The sequence below is a fragment of the Phoenix dactylifera genome, chromosome 2 (genome assembly GCF_051530095.1).
Source record: "Phoenix dactylifera cultivar Ajwa chromosome 2, Ajwa_hap1_PhDact_Kaust_v1.1, whole genome shotgun sequence".
NCBI classification, from domain to species: Eukaryota; Viridiplantae; Streptophyta; class Magnoliopsida; order Arecales; family Arecaceae; genus Phoenix; species Phoenix dactylifera.
Window position 1 is genome coordinate 55,111,626 of NC_143191.1, and position 11,319 is coordinate 55,122,944.

At 39.4% G+C, this 11,319-nt stretch overlaps 1 protein-coding gene across 1 annotated transcript; it reads right to left on the reverse strand.

Moving 5' to 3' along the window:
- Positions 1-1,145: 1,145 nt before the first annotated feature.
- Positions 1,146-10,733, reverse strand: LOC103715760 (cell division cycle 5-like protein). The gene is made up of 4 exons (XM_008803500.6): positions 10,192-10,733; positions 8,038-9,762; positions 3,246-3,527; positions 1,146-2,890 (listed from the first exon to the last, which is right to left on the reverse strand). The coding sequence occupies exons 1-4, from the start codon at positions 10,366-10,368 to the stop codon at positions 1,622-1,624; spliced, it is 3,453 nt and encodes a 1,150-aa protein (XP_008801722.4). The 5' UTR covers positions 10,369-10,733; the 3' UTR covers positions 1,146-1,621.
- Between the last annotated feature and the right edge of the window lie 586 nt (positions 10,734-11,319).

Below are 11,319 nucleotides of genomic sequence, written 5' to 3' on the forward strand. Positions count from 1 at the left end.
ATTTCGGACGAGCTTGGGCCAGACTTTAAGCCCCATGGGTTTGGTCGGACCTGAGATATGAGCCTATCTGTTCCATGGGCTGAACTCAGATTTAGGTCAATTCAACCCAGCCCAGATCTAAAATAATATATGATATATATGATATGCCCCAGGCTCGTAACCAACCTATGTTGGTGACCTAGTCTCTAGTGAACCCAACCTGCCAGTTCATTGGATTAATTGAAGAACAAGGAGGCTAGGGTTCTCACTTACTTAGCCTACTCACCTCAATCCATCACTCCGCCAAATAAAGGAGAGGAGTTCCATCCCTCATCTCCTCCAGCTCGTGAGCAGGACTCATTATCCTAGGCAAAAGAGTGCAGCCCCATGCGACTCCCCGGCATGAGATCAATTCACCCTGCTACCCCCACCCTCCTCCATCACCCCATCGCTACCCGATCAGCCACTCATCCTAATCCGATCACCCCACCACGAGTCCTATCAAACCAAGCGACTGTCGATCACTGCCACATCGATGCCCCTTGTCCGATCCAGGAGACAAATTTCGTCGGTAGAGTCGGATCTCATATTGGTGCCACACCCCTCTACCTTCGGATCAATCGAAACTGCGAATATGGTAATAATCGCGAGTCCAGCGGCAACGGAGGAGATATGGAGCTCAAAATAGGGAGTAGGAAGATCGGATCGAGGTGAAGAACATCAGCATCCTTCTAAGGTTTCCTAGGAACTGGAGAGAGCCATTTCATCACTTCCGCTGGTGAGACAATGCAGCTTTTTTTGAAAAAAAAAAAAAGGGAAGAGTGAGATTCTTTAGCAAAAGGTGGTCAAAGAAACCCATGATCTCTCCCCATAAGTAGCATGCTTGAGCCTAAAAACTAAGCCAGAATCGGTCTGAGCCCAATTAAATTAAATGGCGCCTTAGCTTGAGTCCGTCCGAACCCGGCCCGACTCGCCGGTTGAACATGTCTCCCCTTGAGTTAAGATGATGGTTGCGTCATTCAGCTAAGAGAAGAAACGTAGGATTAATCGAAGCTTGCAATAAGTGGATGGAATCTCATATAGGATTATTCAAAATTGGGTGGAAAAACATGCACTTTTCGATGCTGTCATAAGAGCATGCAAAGCAAAATAAGAGTAGTCAACGCTTGAAATACCAACTCACATCGTGTTCTTTCAAATGTCAGATTACATTAGCCTGAGAAAAACACAATACAACCATGAGATTCAAGCCCACAATCAGAGAAGACTCGACAGGTGGCCTCCAACCACCAAACATTGGAGTCATCAGCACCTAAGAACAGTTATAAGCACATTACTGCAACAAGCCAACAATAACTCCTCAATTTTCCATAGAAACAAAAGGCTGTTTTTTCCCAAATTAATATTGCAATAGCCCACTGAGACAGGATCTCTCAAACTAAAACCTCCAATAATCCTCCTGACTGCATTAAGGAAAACATTAAAGTTGTCAGTTCCAACATCACTAGGTTCACCATCAAGGTGCAATAAGTGACATAACCCTTATTTTTCACATGGACAGTGTTGGGGACTAAAGCCTCACGTTGGTCATAGAATCTTACAGATGGAATGCTTGCATATTTAACCAAACAGTCCGGTATCATCACTTGCCATCTCCTGTTTCTGCCTTATCATCTGATTTAACCATTGAATTCTCCCCGCAATCTGGAATTGAGACATTAGTCTCACTTACAATTCCACCATCTGTACTGTTAAGGGCGTAGTCTGCTGAATTAACAGCTGTCTGAAAAGAAAAATCAGAATGTATCTTTTCTTCAGAGCATAGTGCGCTAGCAGCAGCTGCTAGATTGCTTGAATCACCAGCAATTTGGTCAGCGGACCGGGTATCGGCATTCCCAGACTCAACGGGAACAACAGCTTGTGCAGAAATATTGGAGCATCCAACCAGCTCACCATCCACCACTCCATCACCTGAATCCACCACCATATTCTCCAAGCCAGTTGAACATGAAACAGTTATCTGATCGCTTAAACAAGCAGTCATCTGAACAGCCGAGTCAGAGGAAGCAGATGGATCCCTGGTTTGTTGAGATATATTGGGCTGTATAACTGGTGCACCAGCAACCTCACTACCTGAATGGGCAACTGTTGTTTCCTGCTCCCGCAAGCCATCTATTTGATTTTTAACTGGAGCAGGTGCATCAATCATATGGCCAACCATCTCTTTTTCTTCATTAACAAATCCAGCCACACCACCTGATAATTCAGCATTTTTATCAACGACATAAGTATGCTCTTTGCTATCACTAAGACCCTCTTGAATTACATTTGCGCTTTGGGTAGATTGACCTTCAAAAGCATCTATTCTCTCAGACGAACCTTCTGCAAACAACTGGCTGCTGGGTATTGAAGGTATAGGTTGTTTGCACGAAGAGCTGGTTTCAGTATGATCTGCATTTGGTAAATCAGTTTGATCCAATCCTGAATCTGGCCTACAGACGTCACCCAACTGAGCAGTGTCCACATGCTGGTTCTCTTCTGCCAATTTTTCATCCAGAGTACCATGTTTTGCTGCCGCTTCTTCCTCGAGGGCACGATTCCTTGCTGCAAGTTCTTCCTCAAGTGCACGATTTTTGGCAGCAATTTCTTCCTGTATCCGTAATTGTACTTTGTGTTCTTCCAGTAGCTTTTGAATTCTATCATGCTCAGTTAAGAGATCCCCATACTGTTGCTGGAGGCTCTGCTCGAGCACTTTCTGTTTGTTGACTTCTTCAATTAAGCCACTGACTCTGTATGAGGCTGCTAAGTGTTCTTGCTTTTGTAAAGCTTTGAAGCATTCAAGTTCTGTAGCAGCAGTGTCCATTTGCTTATATGTGGCCTCTATCTGTGACCATAATTTTCCAGCCCTTGTCTGCTCATTCAAATAAGAACCAAGTTAAAGATCCATAAGACGGAGATAACAATAACAATGAGAATTCAAAAATTTAGGCATGAAAAAGTGGGAAAGGCAACCAATTAGCAACAGGGTAATTTGTAGACCATGAAACTGGTTCAAGGCCTCGCTGTTTTCCATACATCAGTATTCAATGAACTTTAATTATCCAAGTGATATTTGCTTCAAAACTTAGATGGATTTAACTTGACAAAAAAAACTGGCACATATAGAAAACCAGGCAAAATATATCCACATCAAATCTTAACTTGGAGAGGGAAAAGAGGGAGAAAAAGAAATGAGAAAACAAACACCAAGTACGATCCCAGCATACCTGGTATCCCTGTGTGAGAAGTTTAACCTTCTGTTCAAGTCGTGTTGCCTTTTTTGCTTCATCATCCATTCTCTTCTTCATGATCTCAAATTCATTTTGCAAAGCAGCAAGTTTTTCACTGTTGCCAGCAATGCTAGCAAGGCCATAGCTATCACGAGCAGGGAAGTACATAAGATCTTCCTGGCATGCATCATGTGCTTTAACAAAATCATCAAAAGACTCATTCTCATGCCCCATTGCCACGCGAAGAAATTCAACTTCTTCCTTAATCAAAGAATTAGCCTGCAAAAGTAAATTGAGCTACATTAACATTTTCCATGATGATGAGGCTACCATAATCTATAAAGCATGCACTATAGTCATAAAGTATGATTAATGAGACCATATGCTCTTTCCATTTATGTCTTGAAGCAAGTACTGAAAAAAAAATGCAAATCAAAAAAGGCATGTAGAGACACCATTGAACATATTCGAAACGGATTCATTACAGTTCAGTAACAAATACAAAAAAAAAGAATGACAGAAAAAAGACTTGCTGAACTACAACCGGGAATTCCCGGTAAAATGTGTTGTAAAATGAAAAGAAAAAAAGAAAAGAAAAGAAATGCTATGAGGAGAAAAATTAGGGTGGCAGACCATGTAAGCTATAAAGAGAAGTTGGACTCTAAAATCGAGGGATAGCCCTCAAAGATGTTAAAGATATAAAGAATGAGTTCACAAAACAGTGCTTCATGCCGACATGCAATTTTCACAACCTCAAAAAAAGAATATGCAAGCCATTTGCTAACAGATGCAAGGGAATATTATCCCTCTACTCCAAATTCTTAAGCACATTCTTTTGTTTGTAATGTCCATACTAGCTATGGCCATTATAACAGCAGGCATGTCGTTTCAACTTAAACAAATAAGAAGCTTATGAAACCAGCAAATAATTTGAAGTTGTTAAAAACCTCACTCTTTCAAAGTAGCCAGTCAGCCCATATTTTTGATGGCTAGTCTTTTTTTGCCTTGAACCACCAAACCCTCTGAAAGTATGCCCTTAATGATAGTTGTATTATCAGACCAGAATCCCATTCATTTAGAAAATACTCTTCCAAGTTATATGCATATGATCCATATGAAGACCCCTTCAGCAACACCATGCTAGTCATCCAATTTTATGTATCTATTTTCTTTTCCTTCCACCTGTATATCATCACCATCCTGTTCCAAGGCATGTCACCTTCCTTTTAGGTGCTTGCCATGGGTCAGAAACATTTTGGCCATACATGATTTTCTAGGTGCTTGTCATGCTTAGAAAGCTATCATACAGGTTATAATCAATCCTATGTAACTAGCAACCGTCAGATCCTCCTCCCATGTCCTGCCCTGTTTATGGGATCTTGGGTCTATAGGCAGGAAAAATCAAGCTTTCCATGATCCTGTAAGGAGATTCCGGAGGTGCTATGGTTCCTCAAAAGGCATCAATTCAAAGGTATTGAAGCATTTGCTAAGAGCATTCAGCCAGTGCTGCAAATTTACCGGAGTGTTATCATACATTTCAGGATTCTTCACATAGATGAAACAAACTGACCAGACAAGGAGTGTCACTGTATTATACAACAGCATGCCAGAGATTTGAACTCTGCATTAAGAATAAAAAAGAACAACATTTGGTACATGGCAATACTTTTTAACATGTTGGATTCATCAAAGATAACAATGTAACAGGTGATTGCTGGCAGAACACTAATATCAGTGCTAGCAATTGGATCCACTGGAAGGCATTGTAAGGGACAAAAGGAGTGTTACAATGCTTATCTAAACAGACCCACAGAGCAATAAGATCTAAAGCATATCTTCAGTATGTTTTGTAGGCACTAGCACCTGGTGGCCAAAGTGTTAAAGGGGAATGACTGTCACTATACACTACAGCCTGCCACTACCTGCAAAATCTACAGGAACAGATCTCTAAGGTCAATAAAGCAGTGCAGAAGACACTTGTAAGCTGTGCTGGAGGACGGGATCAACACATCTCCAAGATGTCAATAAAAATGCCCACTACTTGAAAAAAGTTAGGCAACAAAGGAGCACCGGATTGCAATGAAGAGAACCAAATGCTCAAGCATCTTCCAGATATAACTATTTATGAACATAAAAATGAACATCCTGCATAAGTTCGACTTGAACCCATTTTTTCAGTCTCCAATAGCGGCCCAAGTAAATATGTTATATGTCACTTGAAAAAGAAATTCAAATCCCTTTGTCAATCTTTAGAAGATCAAGCACAAAAACTTGACAAAAGCACCATGTATAAACAACTTCTAGGTTTTGTTGAGTGCCAGTAAAAACACAGACCACTGGGAAGTCTATCACAAGAAAGTGAATCAATTCGAGGATTAGACCAACCAAACTTGGATCATGACTTAAAATAATAATGAGCCAGTTGTCATCAATGCAAATGACTAGATATGGTGGAACAAGCGCAGAATGCAAAATTAACTGTGCACAAATCAGAACCATATATAAATCCCTTTGGATGGACATAGCTATGCATAAATGAGACTCAGAACAACTCTGCTGGCAGAGAACTATAAAAATTTACATGGAGAATCAAAGCTACAAAATTGTTGAACAGCAAGCACATTCAGTTTTTAAATCAGTCTATAAAATTCTTATGGATAAGCGATCATAAACCAGTTCTAAGACAGAAAGCAGATACAGAAAACAGATGACTAATTATAAAGTCATATACGTACATAAAATATCAAGATCATGCACTAACAAGGTAATGCTTCGACAATGACACAATTTCAGCGATGAGGTTAAAGAAGATCCCATATATACTTTGCTGTAAATAGAGACATTGCTCGCATATAGTTGTATAAGATCATTGGTTATTTATTGCTCTGTAGTATATTTTCAAATATAAAGTCTCCTATGTTATGTGATTGTACTAGTCTATAATAGTAAAATTTTGCATTTAAGTAGTCCTCACTCAAGTTTCAGAACATCACAGCAAGTTAATAAACCCAGTTTCCACCACTAATTGCAAGGTCTGCAAGACTTAGTTCATATATCGCTGGCTTAAATGTTCTAACAAATCATCATGAACTCCTCTTCAAACATGAGTTTATTTGCCCAACTCATCTAAGCACAATAATGACAACCAATTCCGAAAGATTTACCAGAAATGGACAATCTAGACCTTTCACCTGTTCAGATATCATACGGAGTTGATTCCTTACATTAACAAAATACCTCCTAGAAAGACTCTTCAGGTGGATAACTCAATGTCTAATGCCCTAAAACTCTTCCATTTGTAACAGTCATATGTTAAGACACCAACATGACTAAATCAACAACAAATGATCGAAAATAGGACTTTGCTGCACCAAAGCTTCTGCAAGCTTTGAGCATGTCAGATAATTCATTTCTTGAATTAACATAACTGTTTTCTCAGGAAACCTAAATGTAAAATAGCTCAATATGTGGTTATCTAAATTTCCAAAATTCTCATCAGAATTGAATTCTAATACCAAAAAAATAATGAGAAAAGGTGGATTTGAAACTCCTGATCCTTGAACTAAGCTCAATTCGAACCATGTCAAGTTCACACAAGAAATGGAATTTGAATAATGCGTACAACTTAGACATTGACAAAGGGGATTGTTTGACATTGTTCCATTAAATTGTTGCATAAAATCAGCAAGACAAATAGATCCTTTATGCAATACCCATGACTGACTGCAAATACTAAAAAAGAAGCAGACTACTAAGACTAGGAGATCTTGACCTGTAATCAAGTACAGAGACTCTTTGAGCAATGTGGATGCAACAAATAAATGGTCGTAGGAAAGATGCAGATGAGACCAAAAACAGCACAAGCAAGGCTACGAACGCACACATGTTAATTTACGTGTATATTATTTTGTCTAGAAGGACTTCAAGCTAACCCAAAACCAAGGTCTAGTTCGATAGGAAGCACTGGTCATGTTGAAGCGAAGGGATCAAGAGTCGTAATTTCAAAAGGAAAGAACATCTTCTGTTCTGTTCTTTTCTTTTCGCTCTTTTAAATCCATATAATCATTCTATTTTCTTTAATACTTAGATCTTCATTTTCTAACATCTTAGGATGGCCCAGAAATCTTCAGCCTATGCATATCAAATTTCTTTGCATTTGTATGTCTCTTCAGTTAGAAATAAATCTTTTCTTAAAATTATCACTTCCATTCCTATTTTAACCATACCTATAATATCATACATCTCAACAGAAAGATGGAATGAGTGTAGATATCAAAGGATCTAAATACACTAGCTCCCAGTTACAATTTTAGCCCCTGAATTACTAGATAATTTAACTCATGCCTAAACAACTTAAATAATATGAAGACAGATATTTTCCCTCCTGACAAATTTTCCTAACTCCCCAGAAAGACAAACACTACAATAACCTGCTTAGTTCCTCAGGAGGTAGATTTTCATAAGTAAGATTCAAAAAAAAAAAAAAACCTCTCTACAAGTAGACTGACATACGTCAGCATTTTATCAATATCCCTCTGTTTCTTTCCAGTGCATAAATCAAAAAAAAAAGAAAAAAGATTTCACAGTTTAAATTGAAAACAGAATATCTAGCCAGAAACTGAACAATGCCTTGTCGATTAGGCAATGCATAATCAAAGAGTACCTAACAGAGGAAATGAATGCAGAATGAAGATACCCAGAAATAAATTACACATGAAGACAACAGAAAGCAAATGGAGCAAACATATCCCAAAAAAAACATACATAAAGATAACAGAAAGAAGCAAACCTCTTTCAGTTCATCCTCATCAAAATCTTCAATTTCAGGTAGAGGCATAGCTTTCCCATTTGCCACATGCTTGGCATATTTCTTTTTTTCCTTCTCTTGTTTTCCATCAAGTGGATATTTGGCATTATCATATTCTAGTAATGCAAGAAGCTCCTTACTTATCATTTCATCAGCCTGCTCAAACAAAGTAGGGGGAACAAAAGAGCTCTTATCTTCATCACCCCTCATCAAAGAATTCTTAATATGTTCCAATGAAGCAGCAGGTGGCCTAGGGAGTTCCCTCTGAAGCACTTTAGATCTCTTTCTGAGTAAGGCCTCCTTCCTCGCTTGTTCCTGTGCTTTCTCTCTAGCTATTCTATCTGACATGTCCTCTTCAATCTTTTCCTCGGTCTCCTCATTTTCCTCTGGAATTGGTTGACTAACTATCTGATACTCATTCTTAGGCTGGGGAAGATTAGTTAAACCAGAACGCAATGTTTTTTTCAACTCGGCCTGCCTGCGGAGTTCAAGCTTAGCACTATCCTGCATTTCCATATCTTCGTTTATGTGAAGCTCATCACGGAAAGGAGTCACTTTAGGTGTTGCACCGAAAGAATATGCATCTCTTGAAGGAGTCATGCCAATTCTTGGGGTAAGACTCATAGCACCCGGAGTTGCCAGAGGAGTTGCCACTGGATTTGGAGTCTGTATCTCCCTTTTCCTTGGAGTAACACCTGAAAAATCTGATGGGTGCAACTCAGGATTCTCTCCACCAAAAAGAGGTGTCTGCGACTCTCTTAATCGTGCCAGGTTTTCAGCTTCCATCATAATAGCATCACCTTTCCCAGCTGGAGTTCTCTGTGGGGTTCGCAAGGGAGTCATCCCTTGTCTTGGAGTCTGCGAGTAATTTGCTAGAAGAGCACGCGTAGCACCACTTCCTTCAGTGAGTTCCTCATTTGATAAGACAAAATCATTTGCATAACCCATCTTTGCTATCTCCTCCAGTTCTTGATCCGAAATCTGAGGAGCTGGAAGCATCAGTTTTGACCTCTTCCTAACTGCTTCCGGGTCATTTAGTTTGTTTGCTTGCAAAATTGAAGCAGGAGCATCTTGCCTTTGTGCAATTTTGTTCCTTGCAATGTCTTGCTTTCTTAATTGGGCCTCTATATCAACCCTCCTCTTTCCTTCCAGTTCCTCAATGGTTGTTGGAAATTTAGGCTGTTCCACAGGCCTCTCCTCACCTGAAACATCATAAAACCCTGGTAGAGGTCTTTTTTCAAAAGGTATTTCCGCATTATAATCTATTCCTTTCCTTTTCCTCTTCCTCTTCCTCGTATCAATGCCAGCTGCCTTTAACTCTCTCCTCTTCTGCAAGGATGCAAGCCTCCTTGCTTCCTCGAGCTGTTTCTCCCTCGCCTTCCTCTTTGCCTTCTTGCCCCTGGTGTTGGCCAACCGAGCCCGCGCTTCCGAGAGCATTTCCTTTTCATCTTCATCCATATCAACAGGATCAGGACGTGCAGGCTTAGACTCAGGATTGGGGTCAATCTCTCCTGGACGCAACTTTCGTGGGTCATCACTTGGTTCATAGTTTTCATCCTTGGCACAGGCTGCATCAAGAAGCTTCTCGTAGCGCTCGAGGCACTGAGATGGTGTCCGGCCGACGATCGGTGCAATGGTCCTCCATTGAGTAGGCATAAGTTTAGCAAGATGAAGCAGCTTCTCATCTTCTTCCCTGGTCCACTCAGTCTGTAACCAATCACATTCAAATCAAAAAATCCGTTAAATTCTAAACACAAGTCCAGTATCATTGCAGATTAAATACTTGACACCTGTGCCTTTAAAATCCCATCATAATATAATCAAAACAATGAGATTTATATAAACTGAAAAAAGGATTCTACAACTCATCAGTACATCAATGTAAAATAACAAAATATCGCCTCCCTTCTGATAAAAAAGAAAAAAAAATAGAATCCATTCCATTTAGAACGCCACGATAAACAAATCATTAGGGCATCAATGTAAAGTTACAAAAAGAGATCGTCTTCCTTTTTCTAAGTGATTTCGAGGACGGCGTTCAAATCAATAAAAAAAAAAAGATCCTTTTTAGAAGAAGGCGGGGCAGAGAAGGACGCAAGAGATCGGAGGACAGAAAACAAGAAGCTATTTTGGTACCTTCTTGATGGAGGGATCGAGCCACTCGTACCACCGGGCCTTGCACTGCTTCGCCGACTTACGAACGAGAAGCGATGAGATCCGAGCCCACTGGTTCTTCCCATATTTCATCACCGCGGCCTTGAGGATCTCATCCTCCGTGTTCTTCCACACGCCTCCCTTGATCATAATCCTCATCTTGCCCCCTTTTTTCTTATCCCCCTCCGCTTCGTCTAGGGTTTTGGCCGATCTCTAAGGATCTCTTTCGATCCCTCTAGGGCTTGTAATCCGTGGAAGAGAGGAGACGAAGTATCTGCTGCTAGGGTTTGAGGTCACTCTCGCCGGTTGTCTTCGGAATTCTTCTTCGGATTTGGAAGGCGATGCACTAAGGTAGACAACAGATACACTAAAATAGATATTAAGGTATACCACGTATAGATCTAACGGTGGTAAGAGGAGGAGATGAGGGAGGGATGTGGAAGACAAGGGGAGAGAGAAGGAGAACTAGGGTTGCCAAGGCCAATTCCCCTCTTTTTATTTTCTTTATAATTAGTTTAGGCCATGAAAGTGGATGCAAGTTATAAAGTTTCTTTTATATATTCCTTTATAAATATTTATAATTATACCTCTATATTTTTGTATATGTATCTTCTAAATATTTGAATTTACATAAATATTCTTTCTAAATTATGTTTACATATATACCCTCATATAAAACTTATTTTGCATATATGCCCTTGCTTTCCTTTTTTTTTTTTTTTTTGCATATATGATCACACCATGAAACACCATTAAAAAATTAGTAGTTTAAAATTAAAAATAACCAAAATACTCTTAATAGGTAGACATACAAAAATAAATATTTATAAGAGTATGCATGCAAATAGCAATTTTACGAGAGTATTCAAGAAATTTTACATATTTAGGAAGGTTTACATGCAAAAAAATTCTAATCTTATTTTTGTCTATTTTAACTTGTTTTAATACTCGGATTAGTCTAGTGCCTACTCTTCGATGTTTTCTGTAAAATATTGCTCAAGAAAAAAGTAATTCGATAATTAGATAACAAAAATAGTTATGGAGGTTCTTTTACTATTCATGGGATTATTCTACTTTATTCTTTTTCATTTATAACAACCACTATAGCTC